At 43.8% G+C, this 25,288-nt stretch overlaps 1 protein-coding gene across 1 annotated transcript; it reads left to right on the top strand.

Moving 5' to 3' along the window:
- Nucleotides 1-1,531: 1,531 nt before the first annotated feature.
- Nucleotides 1,532-24,196, top strand: LOC308280800 (acidic mammalian chitinase-like; the record flags this gene model as incomplete). Its single annotated transcript, XM_080755118.1, has 12 exons — nt 1,532-1,550; nt 2,182-2,208; nt 2,480-2,714; nt 7,574-7,630; nt 7,735-7,900; nt 8,865-8,989; nt 9,070-9,145; nt 12,382-12,429; nt 12,618-12,800; nt 14,793-14,909; nt 16,239-16,371; nt 24,180-24,196. 12 exons carry the CDS (start codon nt 1,532-1,534, stop codon nt 24,194-24,196), a joined length of 1,203 nt encoding a protein of 400 aa, XP_080611244.1.
- Between the last annotated feature and the right edge of the window lie 1,092 nt (nt 24,197-25,288).

Raw genomic sequence — 25,288 nt, 5'->3', positions numbered from 1 at the left:
CCGTACCCTGGAGAATCTGGATGCGGAGTGCGTTTGACACCGGCATCGGGTTGGCGGAGATGGCCGACGGAGGTACGGGAGCGGGCAGGGCTGTGGAGAGGGAAAAAGCAAATTGAGGTATGGGTGTGTGGACGTGGGCCTGGGCTACTGGTAGGTAGTTCAGGGGGACAGTTTGTAGCTGTGGGTTGAAGTAAGTGGCCTGGTTGGCCGTGGCAAGGGAGTGAAGAATGGATGGTAGGGCCTGGGTTTGGGGAAAAGTGGGCTGATTAGCTGTGGGGGGGAGGGGGGCAGTTAAAGCCTGTTGGAAGTGAGTAGGCTGATTAAACATGGTGGGGGGAGGGGGAACAGTTTGGGCCTGGGTGTGGGAAAAAGTGAGCTGATTAGCTGTGGAGGGAGGGAGGACAGATTGGCTTTGGGAAAAAGTGAGCTGATTAGCTGTGGAGGGAGGGAGGACAGATTGGCTTTGGGTCGTTAGACCCGTGGCCTGATTGCGGGGGGGAGGGGGGGGTGTTTGTGTGTGGCCGAGAATAATGGAAGATTGGACGGGGGTTTGGGTTTGTACAGTCCCCTGTGCATACAAGTTAAGTAAGTGCAGCAGTGGGTTGGGATACGTGGATGGGGAAGAGTGAACAGTGGTTGCAGAGACATTAGTAGTGACAGCGGGGGAAATGGCGGGGGAAGCGACGTGGCGAGTTTTACGAGAAGCTTTCCTGGGGGGTGGGCGGGACGGGGATTCCCCGGGGATTCCCTCTGACACGCCTGTCGGTCCCGCGTCATCAACGTGCGACGGACCGGGCATGGAGGGATCTCGCATAGCATTACAGTATAGATCAAACAGAGTGGCTTTAACTGCAGCACGGGGAAAAGTTACGTTTAAACTAGTCAGGGCGTTCTGTAAGCCACGTATGGTCCAATCATTAATGGCAAAGGAGGGAGTGACTGACCTGGCCGATAGCACGGAGGTGACAGAACGGCTCCTGGTGTACGGGCCGGTGGCGGAGGCAGCGGAGGGGCGGTGAGTAGAACGCGCCGGTGATAAGTGATGGCTCCGTGCGGGGGTGTTCCTTGGCCCGTGGTGAAGTTCCGCGGGGGTGGGGGTGAGGGAAGGTGGCGGCGTAGTGGTGGTGGAAGTGGAGGTTCTGGTGGCCGCGGTGGTGGTGATGGCGGTGGCGGTGGCTCGCTGCCTGTTCAGAACCAGTCTGAGGTCCGCGGTCGGCGGGATCTCGTCCTCAGACGCGAGCAGGTCCATTGGTTCGTCGTTTTCCATTTTTAGCGGATGGAAGTCGAGAAATAGCGATGGTTTTGTGTCGATGAAGACAAACTTTGTCGAAGACAAAAGGGTTTTTTAGTACGAGGTACTAGTTGCGTGGGTTTCGCGCAATGCGAGAACTGAGCATGAAATGCTGCTGGCACGGCCAGGTTTAAATACGGCGCTTGATTGGCTTGGTAGGAGGAGATAAGGGAGGAGTTGTTATCAGTGGGATTTGAGGCAGGTGAGGTAGGGAGGAGAAGGTAGGTTAGATTAGAAGTGATGGAGAAGGGAGGAGATGGTTATCCTGTGTGGTCTGTTCTCCTGAACTTCCGTTGTTCCAACAGCATATAAACAGCTTGAAGTGACATACTTTCATTTGTCTTTGGGTACTCATTGTCATGAGAAACCATTTCCCATTCTTTCCCATTTCCTCTATTCTTTATCACGTGCGTGTGTGTGTACCTGAAACTAATCTGTGTACATGGAGCTTTGTATTGGGTATTGCGGGTAAGCCATTATCTATACATACATTTTAGAACTGCAGCCAGCTGTATTTATTTGTTTGTCAGACACAACCAAATGCAGCACTCCAATTGGCTAGGACTGATCACGTGGCACACGGAGTTCTTAACCGGAAGTGCGTCCGGCGGTCAAATATGTCCGACCGGAAACGTGCTGCGGCACAATAGTTCCGCCACAATAGTTCCCCCCCCCCCCCCCCATTTTTTTTTTATTATTTTTTATTTATTCTTTTTTTAACTTTTTTTTTCTTTAATTTTTTTTTTTTTTTTTTTAACTTTTTTTGAAAAAAAAAGTTTTTTAGTAAAGAAGCGGGCGTGGACTCTAGATGTGCTCTAGTTTTGTACATTTTAACAGACTGAATATTTTCTTAAAGTCTAACTAATCTCTGAATGTTTCTACCTTTGAAGGTCTGGGCGTCAGCCAGGGCAGTTTAGGTGAGTCTCTACAGGTTATGGTGATTAGGTGATTAAATGGAATGTTTAAATATACAATATTAGATTTTAATAGGGCTTTTACCACCATTAAATATCTACATCAACACAGATTTGTTGCACGCTTACATGCAAGCCACACACACACACACACACACACACACACACACACACACAACCCCCCGCCCAAAGGTCCACAATGAAAACAAACATGGCTTTTTTGTGCCTTTTGAGATAATAAGTGCATCAAATTGTTGTTGCATCAAACAATCAGACAAACTTGTGCCACGTTTCCATGTTTCAGCCTCTTCGTCCATGCTGGGATGTTACTTCACCAACTGGGCCCAATACAGACCTGGACATGGGAAGTTTTTACCTGCCAACATCGATCCCAACCTCTGCACCCACCTGTTCTATGCCTTTGCTGTGATAAATGATGCCAATGAGCTGGTAACCTTTGAATGGAATGATGAGACACTCTATAAGTCCTTTAACGGACTTAAAGACAGGTTGGTCTTTTGCTCCACACAATTAATTTGCACAGTTAAAAATGTACAATAAAAATAAAGATAAAAAACAAAACTCCTAATGCTTGAGACCTTGATGATAATTTGAAAGATTAGACCTATAATCAGTGGTGGAATTCAAAATGTACTTGCAGAATAGCAGATCTGCAAGATCACAACGCATCGCAATGTGACACAATGTGAGCTTGTAGATCGGCATTTTCAAATAGCCTAGGTATAAAATAGGGCTAAAGTGGATTCATGTATGTTTTATAATATAATCATTTATATCTGTGAAGTAACTAGTAACTAAAGTTTTCAAATTATTGTAGTGGAGTAAAGGTACAATATTTGGATCCGAGATGTAGTGGAGTAGAAGTAAAAGTATTGGAAATTGGAAATACTCAAGTAAACTACAAATACCTCAAAATTCTACCAAAGTACTTAAGTAAATGTACTTTTCACCAATGCCTATAATGTCACTTTAAGTAGGGTTAAAGAGAGGTTGGTCCTTTGCTCCCACCATATGGAATGCGGAACATGTCAGTCATGAATTGCTATTGATTGATTGATTGAATACTTTACTAAAGGTTTGCATAGGAAAATGTATAGGACAGTACAGTTCATTGGTATACGGTCAACTAAAAGGATAAACACCATGTAAGTGCAGTTTGTCGGTTCCAAACAAACCTCCTAAACAAACCCACTAATGTACCTAGAGTCCTAGACACAGGCATAAAGCACACAATGAATGTGTCAGGAACCATGTACTTTATTGTGTAGTATTGTTATGAGTGTTTCCTGTTTGCTGTAGTTGTTGCAATCTGTCTTGTCTCACCAGTATGTCATTGTAATCATAGTTCACCTGTGTCTTGTTCAGTCCTAGCCAATCATGTGTTAATTGTCCTTGTTGCTCACCTGTGTCCTGTTAGTCAGTCTATTTAAACCCCTCAGTTCCATGTGTCCCTTGCTAGGTCTTAGATGTTGTTATGGGTGTTGTTATGTCGCAGTCCTGTTTTGTTCCATGTAGTTTGAAGAATAAATCATTATATAATTGACCTGCCCTGCTCCTGCCTGTGTGTTCTGCTACTGGGTCCTACAATCCTGCCTCTCACCGTGACAGTAAGACCTAGCCAATATGGACCCAGCAGAACTCCAGGAGATTGACGACGACCTGCTGGCAATTCACAGTTATGTAGATGCAGTTAAGAACACCACATGTGTTTTACAGCAGGAGACAGCTCTTAGGTCTGCCCTCAAAGAACTCTTTAATTTCATGAAGAGGAGACCAAACCTAGTCAGTCTGGTGGAGGAAACGGCAAGGCAACTGACCACCATGTTAAAGTCCTTGCTGTAACAACCACCCTTTGCCTGCTGAGCCTGCTTCCCAGCCTGTGTTCCAGCCTAATGGCCTCCAGTTGGCTTGTGAGCAGCCTACTCCAGTGGTTCGGCTTGGGTTGGTGAGCCTGGAACCCACCTGTCCGGACCCTGTGCTCCCTCATCCTGTCTCTCTTGAGGTCACCCGGAGAAGACGCGGACGCCCCCTCGTCACCAGCGTGTCCAGGAGCCCTCACTGTCGCCCAGCACCTCCGAGGCCCCACCGCTGCAGCTCTCGTCTGAGGCCCCACCGCTGCAGCTCTCGTCTGAGGCCCCACCGCTGCAGCTCGAGGCCCCACCGCTGCAGCTCTCGTCTGAGGCCCCACCGCTGCAGCTCGAGGCCCCACCGCTGCAGCTCTCGTCTGAGGCCCCGCCGCTGCAGCTCTCGTCTGAGGCCCCGCCGCTGCAGCTCTCGTCTCAGGCCCTGCCGCTGCAGCTCTCGTCTCAGGCCCCGCCGCTGCAGCTCTCGTCTGAGGCCCCGCAGCTGCAGCTCTCGTCTGAGGCCCCGCCGCTGCAGCTCGCCTCCACGCCGCTGCAGCTAGCCTCCGAGGCCAAGCCGCTGCAGCTCGCCTCCACGCCGCTGCAGCTCGCCTCCGAGGCCACGCCGCTGCAGCTCGCCTCCGAGGCCCTGCCGCTGCAGCTCTTGTCTGAGGCCCCGCCGCTGCAGCTCGCCTCCGAACCGCTGCAGCTCGCCTGTGAGCCCACGCCGCTGCAGCTCGCCTCCACTGAGGCCACGCCACCGCAGCCCGCCTCCACTGAGGCCATGGTGCAGCTCGCCTCCACGGAGCTTACTGCTCCACCTGAACCCTCTTCCGCCATTCCCAACCTGCCTGAACAGTCTCCTGAACCCTTGTCAACTTTCCCAGCTGACACCCCTTCTGACCATTCCGAACATTGTGACCCTCAGTTTCCCCAGACTGGTACCTTTCCCCGGCCCCCCCTGTTCAGTTTTGGAGCATCCTCTCCACTAGAGTTCTCAACGGGCCTGAAATTTAAGGCCCGGCCCTAACTGGGCCCTAGCTGGGTAGGGCCTCGGGCCCTACCCAGCATGGTTCCTGACACATAAAACTAGTTAGCATACATTTTAGGCCCTACCCGGCCCGAAAACCTTCGGGTCGGGTCGGGTATTGTCGGGTCTATCATATAATAATAGTAATAAAATAATAAAAACAAATATTACATTTTTTCATTGAGCCCGAGCCCTACCCGGCCCGACTAATTAGCATACATTTTAGGCCCTACCCTACCCTAAATGTCGGTCGGGTTCGGGTATGGTCGGGTTCGGGCAGAATTTGAGAACTCTACTCTCCACTAACCAGTCTTTTGGCCACTCTACCTGTCTGCTTGTCCGCCTGTCTCCCAGTTTGTATGTATGCATGTCTGTCTGCCAGTTTGCTTGTGCGTTTGTCTTCTCCTCAGTCCCCTAATCCCCTGTTTAACAAACCACCTGTTATGTCAGACTGCCTGCTTGTCTGCCTGTCTGTCTGTCTGTCTGTCTGTCAGTTAGTTTGTTTGTCTCTCAGTTTGTCTCACCTTGTCCCTGTCTGCTTGTCTTTGTGTTTGCCTGCATGTTTGTCTGTGTGTCTGTCTGTCAGTTAGTCTGTTAGTTTGTGTGTTTAGCTTTTTGTCTTGCCCTGCCCAAAACCAGTCAAATGTTTTTTGTCCTGAATTGTATTTGCCATTCCAGTTTTTGGTGCTAAGCCCCTCCTTTCCAACCACCCTCCACCCACCCTGCTAAGTGTTCTGTAAACTTATTTTATTGGTTCTTGCCAATATTTGTTAACAAATATGTCTTCAGAGAATGTTGTCCCTGCTAAGTGTTCTGACAATGTTTTTGGGATGTCTGGAATCCATCCCTTAAAGGGGGGGTACTGTCAGGAACCATGTACTTTATTGTGTAGTATTGTTATGAGTGTTTCCTGTTTGCTGTAGTTGTTGCAATCTGTCTTGTCTCACCAGTATGTCATTGTAATCATAGTTCACCTGTGTCTTGTTCAGTCCTAGCCAATCATGTGTTAATTGTCCTTGTTGCTCACCTGTGTCCTGTTAGTCAGTCTATTTAAACCCCTCAGTTCCATGTGTCCCTTGCTAGGTCTTAGATGTTGTTATGGGTGTTATGTCGCAGTCCTGTTTTGTTCCATGTAGTTTGAAGAATAAATCATTATATAATTGACCTGCTCTGCTCCTGCCTGTGTGTTCTGCTACTGGGTCCTACAATCCTGCCTCTCACCGTGACAGAATGTCCACACAGCTACTTGAAGTTTTGTCTTGCATGTTTACTTCACCAATATAAAGTGCATATAGGGTGTGCCAATTGTAGTCCTAGAGCGGCCATATTTTGGGTCAAACACAGCCTTACACAGGTGTTCTGATTGGAGTCGTAGTATTAGTTCTATGCCAATCAAACAATTGAAACGCCACTCTAGGACTACAATTGCGTCACCGTTGGCACACCCTATAGGCCTACAGACAGGTTTTCAGGTTCTGGCATAGTTCTCTCCACTGTGGCTCTGGCATTGGTAAAAAAAAAAAACATTTGTCCACTCAGGTGCATGCCTTCCCTCATTACCTGGGCTGGGTCTACTTAAGCCTTTGCTGCCTGTCACTCAATTAGGCCTGGGAGAGGCGTGCCCTTGGAGCCCAAATCAGCTAATAAATCACTTATCTTCCCAAACTTAACTAATAAAGCCAAATAATACAAAATAACGATAACCACAACTATAATAACAAAATAATAACAGTAAACTAACATACAAAATCTTCTACACACCACAAGAAATGGGCTTGTTTAAATTGGGGTCCCTTTTTTCTCAATTCATACAACGTTAAATGACAAATGACAAATAACACTGTAGGCTACTATGCAAAAAAATAGCATCAGTCAGAAAACTAAATAAAATCAATTGTATTTACAGTAAAAAGGTCAGGGGGGTCAAAGGATAGGCTTTGTCTTTTTACCAGTTTCGAGTTGCAGCCGCCTGTAAGTGACTTTTCAGAGAGGTTTTAAAGGAGGGTAGGGATGTACACAGTTTTAAGGCCATCGGTTGGGCATTCCACATTTTTGCAGGCATAGCAGGAGAACAAATTTGACCCTTTGTTTGAGCCAAATCTGTGTTGGACCTGATTTGTGGAGCTGCCTCTGATGTTGCAATTGTGAACATCCTTGATATTTTGTAAGTATTTTGTCAGGTACATTTTAGTGGTGTCATGTATCTTGTACACCAGGCCCATTGCAAGATGCTGTACTCTGTCAGCTAATGAGTCGCTGCGATACCATACAGTATGTGGACTTAATAGTCAAAAATGGGTTGAATGAGTGCTCTTGCTAGAGTCTTCAAAGTGTTCTTACTGACCAGCGGGCGATCCAGTGCAAAAAAAACAAGTTATTTGGTAGATTACCTTTGAAGTCATTTGGGCACTGGAATGATTTGCCTCTAGGATGCAACCCTAGGGAAGATAACCATTGCTGCTGTATTTTCTCATAGGAATCCTAATCTCAAAACACTGTTGTCGGTTGGTGGATACAATTTTGGCTCCGAAAAGTGAGACACTTGATTGATATAATATGCTCCACATACGTCAGTCATGATGACATACTCTATCGACAACCTTACAACCTTAATGCATCCATGTATTCATGTTTCAGATTCAGCAGAATGGTGTCAACTCCGGGCAACAGAAATACGTTCATCAGGTCCTCCATCGCTCTGCTGACAAAACATGGATTTGACGGTCTAGACCTGAACTGGGAATATCCAGGATCACAAGGAAGCCCTGCTAGGGACAAGCAGAGGTTCACCTTGTTGTGCAAGGTCAGATCCATAGTTCACTTCAGCCACTGTCAGGAACGTACAGAGCACACGTCTTATTTTTACAGCGTAAAGACAATTTTCACAATCGGTTAGTGTGATCAATATGTGTTTGTGGCCATTGATCAACTAAGTGGTTAATCCATATGATTTTGTTTGTCATGTTTTTTTAACAGAATGTTTTTGTTTTAATTAAAGTATTTACTCTGAAATATTTATGCATCTGTCACTAGCAGGGTAGGAATTTCATGGAGGCCATGAAGGCCATGGCCGTCGTCGCCCCCCCAGTTTGGCCTTGTGCCCCTCAAACCAATGGCATGACCTGAGGCCACAGTGGCCTTAATGCCCCAGCGGACTGTACCACTTTCTCCTCTGTCTCTTTCTTGTCATGTAGACACCAGTGTCTTTTGTTGAGATTATGAAATCATAACTCCCCCGAGTCCCCATCTTTAAACCAATCCAGTGACTTTGATTGGTGCTGGGCTGAGCATGGATCAGATTGTAAATACCATAATTTATCCATATCACTACAGATTAGGTTATCATCCCTAACCCTTAAATTCAACAAATTCTTTCAATGGACTAAATCTCGTTTTATTTGATGGCCTTCCTGCCCTGGCATTTGGCCTTTGTGCCCTAAAGAAATGGACAACACCAAAGGCCAAGTGGCCTTGCCCCTAAAATGACGAAATTCCAGTCCTGGTCACTAGGCTTGTTTCATGTATAACACAGTGTTCCAGGCCTGGTCACTAGGCTTGTTTCATGTATAACACAGTGTTCCAGGCCTGGTCACTAGGCTTGTTTCATGTATAACACAGTGTTCCAGGCCTGGTCACTAGGCTTGTTTCATGTATAACACAGTGTTCCAGGCCTGGTCACTAGGCTTGTTTCATGTATAACACAGTGTTCCAGGCCTGGTCACTAGGCTTGTTTCATGTATAACACAGTGTCTGTACAACTTATATAGGAACTGCGACAGGCCTATGAGACGGAGGGAGCAGCCACTGGTCGCCCCAGACTCATGCTTACTGCTGCAGTTGCAGCTGGGAAACCAACCATCGATGCTGGTTATGAAATAGCAGAGATTTCTAGGTATGTATGAGACGACTTAAAAAGATTCGATGGCTAAGTCTGGACGTGGGTGAACCGACATCTTACTTCCGTTTCCTCAGGTACCTGGACATGATCAACGTGATGACTTATGACTTCCATGGCTCCTGGGAGCAAGTCACGGGCCATAACAGTCCTGTAGCAACTCATAATGTAATAACTGCTCATAATGTAATAAGGGCTCATAATGTAATAAGAAAAATGTAATAAAAACTCATAATGTAATAATCAGCTCATAATGTAATAAAAAAACGAGCGCATAACGTAATAATGGATTTTTCAATAATGTAATAATGTAATAATGTGTTACATTAAGAACCTCCACATAGGAGGCTCATAATGTAATACAACTTCATAATGTAATAATGTATTTTTTTATTACATTATGAGCTGATTATTACATTATGAGCTTTTATTACGTTTTAATTATTACATTATGCACTTGTTTTTTATTACATTATGAGCTGATTATTACATTATGAGTTTTTATTACATGTTTTTATTACATTATGAGCCCTTATTACATTATGAGTTGCTACACACCGCGTGTTTCCTAAACCCACCAGGCTTGAGTTAAGACCCGCCTCGTGGAAACGCCAGAACTTCCAGGAGTGGCTGAAATCCTTGCCGGACACATGGAGGGTGGATAAAGTCAGACCTAGTAAAGGCATGAAGACAATCTTAAAACTTGTACTGAGAAAAGCCTGCATTTGCACAATGCACAGCTATTAATTTGTCACTACAGTGCTAAAATTAACGTGCTAAAAAAATTAATAATAAATTGAAACTTACACTTACTTTGTACTGTGCTTAAAAAAGGGAAAACTTTGTAACTTTGCTAAAGAGAAAAACATACTGAGAAAGCTATTAATTTGTCACTACTGTGCTCAAAATAAAAACTCTTACTGATTATCAGTTAAATTGTTCTAGTTTGGATATGGCTTTGGACGTATTCTGCGTGTGTTATTGTAATGGATCAGTAGGTAGTAGGTACAGTAATGCTTTGCACTAAGTCTGACATTCATATGCACTTTCATACTTAAGATTATTCATTGAGAGGGGCGTTTCCACGAGGCGGGTCTTAACTCAATCCTGGTGGGTTTAGGAAACACGCCTACACACCCTGCCAACTTTGTTGATGAAGAATGGAGCAACTATCTGCTAAACATGCAGCAAATGAATACATATGGGGATCATTTAGCTGTACCAGGAGCATCCACAATGTTCAACATACAGTTCGTGATTGTATCGACACTGGGTGTTGATGCAACATCGATAATATTTCCCATGTGGTCAGTATGACGACAGTCTGCCATTGCTAGTTCTGCGCCACTTTGCCGAAGGTCATGGGGACAATTATGTAAGCCTTGATGGACCAGTCACACACTTGATTCAAAGAGCGCACCTCTTCGATCTGTCCAGACTTAGGGCCAGAGTGAGGTACCGGGTCAGGGCCAGAGTGAGGGCAGAGCAGGGCAGGAGATAGGAACGGATAATGTCATTATGAGACACACGCACCACCTCTCACTTCAAACTTGGTTTGATTTGTTTCCCCCTTTTCCACCAGCATACAGTATCAGGTACGACAGGTAGCTACAATTTTGACAGTAACTACAAGCCCTGGCTTCTCTATCCCACAAAAACATCAAATCAAACAGGTAGCCACATGTATCACAGTCAAGCTCAAATTATAAATAACAATAGTGTAGAATATGCCCAAAGATGGTGTATGAAACAACAGAGACGTCCATACATTAGCATAATGACTTAATAGTAGGATGACCATATTTTCAGCCGCTCAAACCGGGACGCAAACCACTGTTGCCTAAAACCGAGACCCTAAAAGCAATGTGCACGTTATCGCGCACGTGCGTGCCCATTCTCTAACATTCGTGCAAGCGCACAGGTAGTGAGCAAACAGGTAGTGAGTGATTGACAAACAGCCTCAGCGTTGAATTCAGACGCGTAATGAATTTGTACATGTTTTCTGATTGGTTAGTTGAGCATATTTTCGTGAAAAGAACATGATAAATGTCTATGCAACCACTAAAAACAGATATTATTGGCACAATTTTGTAGTGAATGTTGAAAAGCGGGAAATATTAGTGATATTTATTTGAGATATTTGTCCGGACACCGGGACACGCAGTTTGAAAACGAACAGTCCCGGCCAAACCGGGACTTCTGGTCACCCTACTTAATAGTGTGGTCTCAGTTGTTATATGAGATACATGAAGGTTTCCTGTGCAAATAAGCTGAAAAGCTTACTAGGATCTCCCTTTAGTTGACCTTGTACCAGTGAACTGCACTGTCATGAACCTTTTCCTATGCAAATTTCTAATAAAGTCTTCAATCAATCAATCAATCAATCAATCAATCAATCAATCAATCAATCAGGGATAGATAGCACCTTAACTCTGCAGCCGCACTGAGGCACTCCAACACAATAGTGCACCAGTTCTTTTAGAGTTGTGTATACTAGTATCCACCTAACGTTTCTTCAAAACCCTTAAGTGTAACCAGTCATTACAGACAGCGACGTTAGCTTAGCTTAACTTAGCTTCAGCACGTCAAGCCCGAGTGAGGGACAGAGTCAGGGCCAGAATGAGGTACCGAGTCAGGGCCAGAGTGAGGGCTAGACTTAGGGCCAGAGTGAGGGACAGATTGAAGTGGTGCGCTCTCCTCTGCTTCCTGGACTCTTTGAATCAAGTGTGTGACTGGTCCATCAAGGCTTACATAATGGTCCCCATGACCTTCGGCAAAGTGGCCCAGAACTAGCAATGGCAGACTGTCGTCATACTGACCACATGGGGATATTATCGATGTTGCATCAACACCCAGTGTCGATACAATCACGAACTGTATGTTGAACATTGTGGATGCTCTTTGTACAGCTAAATGATCCCCATATGTATTCATTTGCTGCATGTTTAGCAGATAGTTGCTCCATTCTCCATCAACACAGTTGGCAGGGTGTGTAGCAACTCATAATGTAATAAGGGCTCATAATGTAATAAAAACATGTAATAAAAACTCATAATGTAATAATCAGCTCATAATGTAATAAAAAACAAGCACATAATGTAATAATTAAAATGTAATACAAGCTCATAATGTAATAATCAGCTCATAATGTAATAAAAATACATTATTACATTATGAAGTTTTATTACATTATGAGCCTCCTATGTGGAGGTTCTTAATGTAACACATTATTACATTATTGAAAAATCCATTATTACGTTATGCGCTTGTTTTTTTATTACATTATGAGCTGATTATTACATTATGAGTTTTTATTACATTTTTCTTATTACATTATGAGCCCTTATTACATTATGAGCCGTTATTACATTATGAGTTGCTACAGTCCTCTGTACAAGGGCTCCCAAGACACTGGAGAAAACATTTACTTCAATGCAGTGAGAATTCACCTTTGCTTGCGTTTGTATTCATCTAAATATGAGCCCGCCTTGAGCCGCAGTCCGAAAATGGCTGATCTATACCAGCTGACAAGGCGTTGCATCACGCGGCACGCTTTGAGCTTGTAGAGAGTCAATTTGAACCCTAACCCTTTTCCCTTCCTGTCCAACTCTTTTGCTCCCCGAAGGACTTTGCCATGAAGTATTATCGTGATAATGGAGCGCCTGCGGAGAAGCTCAGCCTGGGGGTTGGAACCTATGGGCGAGCGTTTCGCCTCTCCTCTCAGTCCACTGCTGTTGGGGCCCCTGTCAGCGGTCCTGCCGCTGCCGGGCCCTTCACCAGAGAGGGAGGCTTCTGGTCCTACTATGAGGTAAAGCTTGAGGGTCTTCAATGTTTTCAGGCCAAGGACCCCTTAGTTGAGAGAGAGATGAAGCAGGGACCCCCACAACCTTTTCATAGATTATAATTTAATCGTTTGACAGCACAATCATCAGTGTATTTTGGATTCATGTCAATTTGAAACTTGAGCTTTCACTCTGTACTTAGTCTGCTCTTTTTCCACTCTACACCAAACCTCTTTGCCGAAAACAGCCGATCTACGAGGCGTTGTGAGCTTCTAGATCTGCTATTTTTGGCTAAAGTTCTCAGAATATGGACACTAGGGTTCAAGTGGTTAATATAAGAAAGGAGAAAACAAGTTTCTCACAAAGATTTGGAGGCCCCACTGTAGTAACTCTGAGGACCCCCTAGGCGTCCCAGGGTTACACCCCGGCACTCCGACATGTCTCCTTTCCGACATGTCTCCATTCCAACACTAACCCTATCTCTAACCCTAACCCTAAACTTAACCTCTATGGAAGTGTCGCCACTCCGACAATAAGAAGTCAATTTCGGAGTGGTGACATGTCGGAATGGAGAGCGACACCCGGGTCCCAGACCCCCTGTTGAAGACCCTTGAGGTAAAGAAATGCATGAATAACAGAGCAGATGCAGTCAAACAGCACATTGAACGCAAGGAGCACTGAATGCCTGTCGACATCAGGGACGGATTAACACCCGCGAGGGCCCTGGGCCAATCCTTTTTAGGGCCATCCCACCCCCCACCGTAACGCCCCTTCCCTCCTAGAGTTCTCAACGGGCCTGAAAATTAAGGCCCGGCCCTAACTGAGCCCGACAGGGTCGGCCCGAGGCCCGGCCCGACCCTAACTAGTTTCATCATTTTAAGCCCGAACTAAAAAGCCAGAGTGAAGGAAAATAAACACATTTAAAAACGCCTCCAGGTGGCGCCACGCCGCCACCGCGGTGACCGTACCATGTGTTATTATAGCGAGTAGTAGGCTGAGAGAGTGAGATTAGCCTACCTTTCCACTTTTGGTTCGGCAATGTTAGCATGTTCTCTCATGAAGAAAAGTTTAATCCTTAATCCTCCTCATCTTGTTCACACGGTGCAACGCATGCATCTGTCTGCTCTGCATGTGCCGTCTCTGTCACTCAACTCTCAGTGAGTCTCTCTCTCCTCCACTTTCTTTCGTTTCGTTTCGGACAAATTAGGAGTCGACCTGTTGTAACCCCACCATCGTATAGCTGCTGCTGTCGCTGATTTATGACCCTGGGCCTGGCTGGCCTGGATAAGAGATGCACTGATCTGCAAGTTCTAAACAAGTCAGATCGTGATGCAAAGCAGACTTCAGTGGGTTTGCAGATTGAATGGTGTTTTGGTGCGCAACACCAGCCTGCTATTATTAGCAACATGCTGCCAGCATCGCTGACTGCGGCTCTCTGTCTCTCACTCACTCTACTCTGCCTCGTCTGCTGCCAGTGGTGTGCTGCTCCGAGTGCTCGTACGGTCACATAGTAAATAAGCGAGTGAAACGCCAGTCAGCGCCATGTTCTTTATCTTTATTAAATATGAAGGAAAAAAATGAACTTTTTTTTTTTTCTCTTTTTTTTTTACTGAACCCGAGGCTCGGCCCGACCCGACTAATTAGCATACATTTTGAGCCCGGCCCGGCCCGAAAATGTCGGGTCGGGTCGGGTAGGGTTGGGTTCGGGCCGAAATTGAGAACTCTATTCCCTCCCGAAAACGCACTACCCTGCTCAGATTTTAAGGCATGATGATCATGTGTGGGTCAGGAAAGTACATGTAGACTACAGAGGAGGGGTCCACACATTTGATATTTGATCAATTTATACATTTTATTTTAGTAAATTTACACTTGGTTTGTGTCCAGGAGGAGATTGATTTGGGCCAGTTTGGAGCCCCCCCCCCCCCCCCCCCCCCAACTATTGTGGGGGAAAGTGGCTTATTTAACCAAAAGCTTTGAAAAATGTATTTATGAGGTATAATCTGGATATTCCACAGATTTGCTCATTTCTTCATGGGACCTCTGTCCAGTGGATCTCGGATCAGAAAGTCCCATACGCTTCCAAAGGAAACCAATGGGTTGGGTTTGACAACAAGGCCAGCATTGAGACCAAGGTGATCGATTGTCTGTTTCTACCACTTTTTCTAGTCACATGTTCAAATACTGGATTCTGATTGGCTAAATTCCGGAGGTTATGGCAGAACAACCACCGCAGTTGTGTGAGTACGAGATCAATGCGCCTCAGTGTACATCCGGGGACTTCAGGAGGTAGTCGGAACACCTTTCCCCCAACCAACATATGACGGTCGTAGCGGTCCTATGTTTACTAACGTGCGTACGACGTCGCCGATTTATTTGGATCCAATGCAATCCGCCAACTTTAAAGCCCCTTTTCTCTGAACCTATGCCTTTCTGGAAGCGAACAGCCTCTATTTACGGCCGGAACGGTCCTTCTAACTGACGTTAGCTTAGCTGTATGCTAGACATCTTTCTCTGCATGGAGTTGGCGTCATCTGGTGGTGAGTAGAAGATGTTGTTTGTGGAACTATTTGCTGTCGTCGCGGAAGTTTTATAGGCAATAATGATTGTAACTTAATATCCTTGCAAGTTACAACTATGTGTTTTCTTTCATGTATACGGAAAAAAGTGGTAGAAAAGCTATTTACCACTCGGGGTCGGACATTATGCTCTGATAATGTCCTGTGTGAGGGTGTTATCGGACTCGGCTTCGCCTCGTCCGATCACCCCCTCACACAGGACATTATCAGAGCATAATGTCCTCTCACTCGGGGTAAATTGCTTACTTCTATACGTTCTGTGGTGCAGCAAATTATCTTTACAACTCACAGATCGTGATCCTTCGTGTAGTGTTTTTTGACAGCAAATTTAGATGTAGTTTTAGTCAATCTTTTGAATTAAATTGCATTAGTTTTAGTAATATTTTAGTCATCAGATTATTTTTTTGTTAATCTGGTTTTAGTTGAGTTAATATCAAACAACTTTAGTTGACTAAATCTACAGTTAATTTAGTCCCCTAAAATGTATTTTGGTGGGCCTTGATGGTGTTGTAGTGATTGATTTTACAATTGTTTGCATACTGAAAATATCCGAACTACAAGCTCACAACACGTCGCAGTGAGACTCGTTTTGAGCTTGTAGATCTGCTATTTCCAGAGCGCAACACCCGAGCACTGGATCTCTTCTCCACTAGTCCCTCCCTAACATTTTACTCTAGTTTTTATTTATTGATGAAGTTATCAATACTGTATATTTAGTCTCAGTTTTAGTCCTCATAGTTTAGTTTTTGTATAGTTTTTATTTTGTTTTTGTCAGTGAAAAAAGATAGTCAACGAACATTTTTGACGAAATCAACACTACCTTTGTGACAATTGCAATGCCTTGTGAGTAAATAGTGATGTGTTTGTTCTTCCTCGTTTCCTCAGGCCCGCTACATAAAAGACAATAGGTTTGGGGGAGCGTTTGTATGGGCTCTGGACCTTGATGACTTTGCAGGAGAGTTCTGCAGCCAGGGCAGCTATCCTCTCATCACTCACCTGAAATCTCTTCTCAATTCAGGTAAGTAATTAATAGGGGTGTAACAATATAGTAACTGTATTGAAATATCGTTTTTAACGTAAAAAATCGAAATGAAAACAGCTAAAATCGAATCGTATCGTTTTATTTTGTATAGTATCGAATCGGCAGTGCAAAGAATCGATTGTATCGATACTACCTACTTGTGCATTATATTTAGCATTTTTAAGAAGAAAAATTTAAAAGGAGGGGTTCAATTACTTTTCCTTTCCATATAGCTATACTGGTCTATCGATAAATGTAATCTCTGGGTTCATGTCAAGGTGCAGGTTTGTCAATATACAATGTCCAGGTATTTGCCAGAAAATCATTATTTATATCCATAATAATACATGTTTAAAAACCTGCACCTACACCTTTCACACAATTTAATTTCTTTGCTAAATAGTTACTATATCGATTTTAAATCATTGAATCGTATTGTATCGCCATGAATGAACCAATATCGTCCATGTATCGTATCGTCAACCATGTATCGTGATATGTATCGAATCGCTATTAAAATGTATCGTTACACCCCTAGTAATTAAACATCAAACAATGTCATTCTAAGATGATGATGATGATGATGATGATAATGATGATACACTTAAAGATATCTAGGGTAAGTGATTTCATTTAATTCAAATAATAACAAAATGGGTTGGACTTCAGCCTTATCTCCTGTGATGAGAAAAAAACAGTTTCATTTTTGGTGGAGGACACAGGTTTTCCTCCAATCAGGATAAAGTGGGGCCTTTCTCCAATTATGGGCTTCTTAAGCTGTGACTTCATTTAGTAGTCAGACCCCCCCACTGGTGCCAAGCAGATGTATTGTCAATATGGGCAGTGCTGTGTCCCTCGCTATTTCAACAGATCCGAGACAAAAATAACGACTAAAGTATAATTTTACCACTTTCCTGTCAACAAGAGAAGAAAAATTAGCTTATAGTAAGAAGATTCATGGGCGCTGGTGCCTCGTTGGCACCAGAAGTTCTCCTCTGCCTTGATGTCAGACTTAAGAGGTCCATGGTCGAATGTGGGCAGGCCTTACACAAGGCCCACCCCCCACTTGATCATGATTGGAGGAAGGCCCCCTGGCCCCCTGAATCTACAACCTCACAACGCGACACGTTTTGAGCTTGTAGACCCGATATTTTGGCTCGCATATCATCAAATTCCTAGAATAGGGACGCTACGCTAGGGTTTGTGGAAATGTATCTAAAAATAAAATAACCCTTTTGCAATGTATAGAACATTTAAATTATTATTTCTCCATTGCACTTCCTCCCCCTCCACCTACAACCCCAGGGGTAGAAACACCATCTCCTACCAAAGAGCTTGCTGACACCACTACAAGGGTAGAAACACCATTTCCAACCAAAGGGCCCGCTGACACAAGAGTAGAAACTGCATCTCCAACCAAAGGGCTCGCTGACACAAGGGTAGAAACGGCATCTCCAACCAAGGGGCTCACTGACACAACTACAAAGGGTAGAAACGGCATCTCCAACCAAAGGGCTCACTGACACCACTCCAAGAGTAGAAACGGCATCTCCAACCAAAGGGCTCACTGACACCACTCCAAGGGTAGAAATGCAATCTCCAACCAAAGAGCTCAATGACACAAGAGTAGAAACGCCATCTCCAACCAAAGAGCTCACTGACACAAGAGTAGAAACACCATCTCCAACCAAAGGGCCCGCTGACACAACTACAACTGCAACCAACAAAACAGCGCCTAGTGCTGACTTATGCAGGCAGGGCAGATGGAGTGTATGCCAAGCCTGATACCCCAGGGTCTTATTACAACTGTGGACATGGCATCACTCGCATCCAAAACTGTCCTGTTGGTTTAGTTTTCCGAGACAGTTGCAAGTGTTGCGGCTGGCCTTGATAATGCGAAGCACATCATTGTCATGCATCCTGATAAGCACTTGGAATTGTAGTAGTTGGGGCATTACATTTTATTTGACTCTAATGTATCGCATTGTGAGGCATTGTGAGCTGAAGATTGTGTATTTTCAACGTTTTTGCCTCGTTCTTATATGTCTCATATTTGACAATCTGGCCAATTTCACCAATTTTACTACTTTGATAGTAGTTGATACTCTTTGATGCAATAATTCCCTTTTGCCTTCTTTTTAGGCATTAAGAATGTCCTAAAAGTCCTTAACTTGTCACTTCACTCTGGACCTCCTAATATTTGTTGGGGGGGTTCAGCATTATTTGGACAGAAAAATAAAATATGTGTATCTGTTACAACAGCGCAATTTAGAACAAGAACGCCGTAATTTGGTGCCACAGTGGCACATGGTGAAAAAAAATAAAAGGGTCCAGGTCCATTTTACTAATAGTGTCAAAGATGCCAAAAAAGGGGACAGGGAGGATCATAATGCTATAGAGCCTCTGGCGTGTAAATCCCTAATTCCCTTTAAAACCGCTCTGACTACTACTCAAAACTGGTAACAGAAACAGCCTAACCATACCTCCCCCTGACCCTTCTATTGTAAATATCATTTATTTTGCATTGTATTTTACGACTTTTCTTATATCTTCTGCATAGTACTGTCAAGAGAACAAGAGAATATTACCTATCTGCAAATCTTTCCAGTGACAAAATGGCAATGGCACTCATTTAACCCCACTATGACTAGTGGCCGGGCCGATGGCATTGAACACCGTATATGGGCATAAAGGTCTACCCAACGGGCACTCCAACATGGATCACCATATATGGGCATAAAGATCTGCCCAACGGGCACTCCAACATTACCTGTGATACTCCTAGGTCAAACTAGGGGTTTTCAATTATTCTGAATGCATTGCAAGCATCTGTTTTGCACGGAAAACATTCCTTGGGCTAAAAACTGCCCCACAAGACTATGGTTTAGTGATGAAAAGTGATGAGTCATCACTTTTCACACTTTTGACAAGGAATGTTTTTTTTGTGTGTTTTTTTTTTGCAAAACAAATGCTTGCAATGGATTCAGAATCATGAAAAAACCCTAGTTTTTTATTGTTTTCCCCTGTATAGTAAAGTTAATGGGACACCAACTCTAGCCGCAGATAAAAAAAAAAAAAAAATTTAGTGTCTCAGAAAGGGTTATCATACCAAAATATAATATACAGATATAGAGCTTTTCAAAAATGCATGGTAACCTTTCGGATACCGACATCTCTTATGGCCCATGGACGATAGGTTTCTGCCTGACAGTATTGAACACTCCCCCTTCATACTCTTCATTCACAATGGCTTGAATGAGGACATTTACTGTAAGTTAATGTCATTTGTCTTTTTCTTTTTTTCCTTTATTTATTCAGGGGAGCTCATTGAGAGAAAGCTCTCTTTTTCAAGGACACCCTGATCACATCATAAAAACAACACAAGCAATGAAAAATACAATAGACAATCAAATCAGAAATCAGTTACAGATGCAAGAAGTACATAAACATATACAGTATATAGTTTTTACACAAAACATGTACAATCACTATGTAGTGTGCCCTCAAGGAGCACTTTAAATGTCCCTATTGAGACCAATCGAACCAGTTTCAAAGAGTCCTGAAGTTTATCCCACTTGTGTGGAGCGTAATACTTGAAGGCAGTCTTTCCTTGCTCACTGTTCATAGTTGGACAGGAGTACCTAATAAATACCTGTGAGCGAGTCGCATGTCCAGTGACTTTTGGTTCTACCAACGAGGATAAATACAAAGGAAGTTTACCACAGAAGTTACACAGAACTTATAAATAAATAAAATACAGTGTTGCTCTCTACAAACTGTGAGAGACGGCCAACCTACTTTTTCATATAATAAGCAATGATGGGTACGATAATCATCACCAGTTATAAACCGCAAGGCACTGTGGTAGACATCATCAAGAGGCTTAAGTGTGGAGAGTGAGGCATGCATGTACAGCACATCACCATAATCAAACACCGACATTGTAACAGATTGAACAATAGTCTTTCTACTGGCAAGAGAAAAACATGACCTATTTCTATAGAGGAACCCAATTTGTCCTTTTAGTTTTTTAGTTAGGTGCTCCACATGGACTTTAAATGAGAGCTTGTTGTCTAACCAGATGCCCAGATATGTGTACGACGTAACCTCCTGTCCTGTTTTGTGCTTCATTCATTCATTCATTCATTCATTCATTCATTCATTTATCTATCCATCTTGATGTACTGTAGTAACCTTCAATATGTCTCCCCCTCCTGGAATAGACTTGTCATGCACTGTCCCCACCTGGTTCTATATTGTTTGTAGAAGACTGCCCAAATGATGTGATGTTGCCTAATACCTAACCTATTCTTCAATACTTCATTAAATATCAAAACCAGTGTGAGACACATGGATGTTTTTTTTTTCCATCATAGTCTTCTACGCGTAGGCCTATATTATACTTGAAACATTATAGACAGACAATAGTGTTTTTATGCATTTATTGACAGGATGAATATAAGCATTATGGGACTTACCAAAGAGTGAAACACTCATCGCTTTAAACATGCAAGTCTGTACAAATTCTTCATTTATGATTGAGAAAAGGTCAGCCTTTAAAAAGGATGGGATGTAGGAATTCTGTTCAACAATTGAACAGTAAACACATCATATGTGCTTTGACTGCAAAGCAGCAGGCACTCTGAGCAAAGATCTATACACTAATTAAAGACACTATAATACATGATTAAAACGGGTTGGCAAAGCCAAATATTTAGTTTTGACCTGCTGACGCTCGCGGGTGATTATCTAACCTGCCGACGCTGTTCGACCCAACGGGAGTTCGGCCTACTATGGGGCAGTCCCCGTCAAATGTGCCTGTGGCACATTTTAGATTTTTGATCCCAATTACTGAATGTAAAGTGTCCAAGTTTTCTTTACAATATTTAAAGGCCTCTCCACACCAAAAAGTCTGCAAAGGACTGCAAAGAACTTGCAAAGAACTGCACAGAACTTTGTCTGCCGACTGTATGCCGACTGTACTTACTGTATGCAGTTGTGCGCATGCGGGGAGATATAGCATGAAATACCATTCCAAACCAGGAGGTGGCAGTAGTCTGAAAGGCTATTTTCACTCCATACTTGATCGTCCCTGCATGCCGTCGCTGTCGGAAAATGCTGTTATTAAGCCTATTATTTATATTATTATTTGGATAAAGTAGAAGTGTAGAACAACCTTTAAAACCAATCATAATCATTTAAAATTGTATCATGATCTGACACTTTCACAACATCTTGTTGCTGCTTCAGCGTTCTGCCTCCGTGTGACGTCGCGCATTGAAAATATCAGAGCTACAAGCTCACAACATGTCGGAACTTGAAGCGTTGTGAGCTTGTATGTCTGCTATGCTCGACACGCACCGTCATACGCTGAAGCACACATCCAGCTTTTCACAGCTGAAAGAGGAGGTAATCTAGATAACCAAACTGGACCCAGTTGAAACGTGGATATTATACAATCAAGCACCTTTCTAAGCGTAGCAATTGGGCAACTTCTACATCGCGCTAGGCAGTTCACTCGCGCCCACTTTATTCAGTTATGTGTAGTGTGTTGTCTCGGTGTCCTCTGTGACTGTGTGGAAACAGTATGCCAAACAGATAGCTACCAGCGGATTGTGTGTTGTCTTTTATCCGCTCTCGTTGGCTCATTTCACTGCCGACCGTCAAGGGACCGACTCAACAAAACCGGGCAAGTCCAGTTTCCCAGTTTTCGGTCGATAAGGTTCCCGACCCGCTGCCGAAAACCTGACGATGAGCTCCCGTTCGGCAACCGACGCTATCCACCGCCTTCCGCCGCCGAATCGTCGACGAATCTGTGCGGTTAAAAGTGGCCTTAAGATGACACTGATCTACTTGACATATGGCACATTAGGAGTCCACCAGACCAGTACAGTGGTTCTCAAATGTTTTATTTTACAAATGGACCCGTGGGACCCCTACGGGTCCATTTGGTTCCATTTGTACTCTCCCAGAAAATACAGACCTGTAATGGTCCATTTGGATCACCTTCAAGGAACACTGAAGGTCCCTCAACCCACTTTGAGAACCACAGCACTAGGGGGCTACTATACATTTAGGGCTTGCAGATCTGTCTCTGGTAATATTTAATATTTGTATGTCCATGCCAAAAATGTACATGGCAAGCTGGCATGGTGATGAACCCTGTTGTCTGTGTGTGACAGAGAGAGACTGTGCAACATGTTACAACACAGCTTAAGAAAATATTCGATAGTTCCCGCCCTAGTGTGTGCAGGGGCGTCACAAGGGGGGAACGTGGGACAGAGTTACTAGGGCCCAAGGTGGAGGGGCCTTAATTTATTTATTTTAGCTATTTCAAAATAGCAGATATATAAGCTCACAGCGCACTGAGCTTGTAGATCTGCTATTTTTGAAAAGTCATGAAAATGTGTGCAAATCTTTGAATACATGTATTTTTTAAGCGAACATTTGTAACTCAAACTTTGCTTCTCGGGGGTCCCTGGAACTAAGTATTTTGAGATGGGGATCTGTAGCCAAATAGATATCATTTTTTGAAACCTGGGTTACACCGGGCATCTGGACGAGTGGGCACCTTGAGAGGTGGGCACCTGGACCTGTGGGCACTGGGGAAATGTGGGCACCTGGACAACAGGGCACCAAAACAATTAGTCCATGGGCCAGACGAGTTGTCGGTATCAAAAAGGTGGCAAAGGTTACCATGCATTTTTGAAAAGCTCTATATCTGTAGATTATATTTTGGTATGATAACCCTTTCTTAGACACAGCTAAATTGGTGTTATCAGCCGCTAGAGTTGGTGTCCCATTAACTTTACATTACAGGAAAAAAAAGCAAAAAATTAATCTGCTTTAAGTAGCATAAGAGGGGTCAAACTTGGGGGTTTTCATGTTGCTGAATCCATTGCAAGCATCTGTTTTGCACGAAAAACATTCCTGGGGCTAAAACAGCCACCACAAAAGTGTTAAAAGTGATGACTCATCACTTTTCATCACTAAACCATAGTCTTGTGGGACAGTGTTTAGCTTTTTTTGTGCAAAACAGATGCCTGCAATGGATTCAGCATCATGAAAACCCCCTAGTTTGACCCCTCATATGCTACTTAAAGCAGATTCATTTTTTGCTTTTTTTTTCCTGTAATGTAAAGTTAATGGGACAACAAATCTATAGGCTGATAACACCAATTTAGCTGTGTCTAAGAAAGGGTTATCATACCAAAATATAATCTACAGATATAGAGCTTTTCAAAAATGCATGGTAACCTTTGCCACCTTTTTGATACCGACAACTCGTCTGGCCCATGGACTAAATCTGGGCACTGGACATGTGGGCACGTGGACGAGTAGTAGGCACTTAACAACACTCCCTGTGCCAAGCTCTCCTTAAATCGTCCACAGACGAGTTAAGGGTTACCATGGTAACCAGGTAAACAGACGCTTGCTGCGGGTGCTGGTGAAAAACGGCATGACGCAACAAGCCCAGAAGCAAAATGGAGCGTCTATTCTCCATTGACTCCTATTCTATGCTGTAACATAAAAAAGGCTGTATCTCATCTGTGATGGTCGGCCCCGGATGGGATTTTAGTTTTGTGACCGTTTGTAAACAAACTGACCTCCTTCCTGTAATCGTCAGATTACACAACATGCACATGCACGTGGCTTCCGGGGCTCTTCAAAATAAAGTATAAGTGAATGGCGACAGCCCGTGGGTGGAGACATCTGGGCACTAAGGCACCCAGACAATACTTCAGTTCTGGCTGCGCTACTGCTGTCTCTCCCTCCTCTTTGCTGCCTGTCCTTTCTCTATTCAGCCATCTGGTCTGGCTGAGACTAAAAAGGGAAGAACAAAGCGGTACCGTAGCTGTCAAGAGTGAAAATACAATAGTGTTCACATTACTGACCAGAGTGCCTGAGGATAAGTTCATATATCTGCTAACACTGTCCCATTTAAAGGACAGCTGATTGCTTTCACTTCATGGGAAGTTTGCACGACTGGCAGGAAAAATAATACTTCACTGTTCTTTCAAAGCATTTATCGTCATCTTCCTCTTTCGTGACTTTAAGTCTAACAACAAGCTGTAGAACAGATTCAGTCTGACAGGAGGGCGTGCACAGTATCTGAGGGATTGAATGTAGGAGTATCAGAAGTAATGTTGGTGTGCCCATTGGGCTGATCTGTATGCCCATACATGGTGTTCCATGTTGGAGTGCCCGTTGGGCAGATCTTTATGCCCATACATGGTGTTCTGTGTCCAGGCCAGTCTGTGATGTCAGTACTATGACGTAAGAGTGGCATGCAGACAGACGGTTACCATGGCGGCGAAACTGTGTAGTATCAGTGATGTCAGCATGCAGACGGACGGACGGACGGACGGACAGACAGACAGATATTCGCTAAATTAATAGCTACTATTAGATGGAAATGACTTAAAATGAGAAGTTCTGAAAAGGACATTTCACGGTGATGACATCGCCAGTGGAGGAAGTTACTAGTTGTACTGTAATGATGGTACTTGGTACAATATTGTTCTATAAATGTACATTGTAAATATCTAGCATTCAAGCATTTGTTTATAGGGTGTTTATGTGAGTTGAGGGTGGAATTCTAACTGCTCGATGAAGGTGAGGCAGAACAGCTGTTTGACAGATTTACACTCTCCTCAATTTAACAGTTGAACAATGTTCTACTATTTTAAATGCTATTATATAAAATACAAACCTATCACACTAAGACAAGTATACCTGTTGTCTATTACACTATTCAGTAAACGCCCTGATACCCAGGGGGCAAACCAGCCTTTTTTTAGGAAACCTGCATTTGCCCTGACGAAGGCCCTGAAAAAGTTGTCCACCAGAAATATTATCTATGACCCAGTAGGATCACAACCTATATGGACAACCCGGTCAATTTGTACAACAA

Source organism: Nannobrachium achirus, assembly GCF_963921795.1.
Source record: "Nannobrachium achirus genome assembly, contig: SCAFFOLD_224, whole genome shotgun sequence".
In the NCBI taxonomy this organism is placed as follows: domain Eukaryota; kingdom Metazoa; phylum Chordata; class Actinopteri; order Myctophiformes; family Myctophidae; genus Nannobrachium; species Nannobrachium achirus.
The sequence above is the reverse complement of the archived record's forward strand: the minus strand, read 5'-3'. Positions and strand labels throughout refer to the sequence as shown.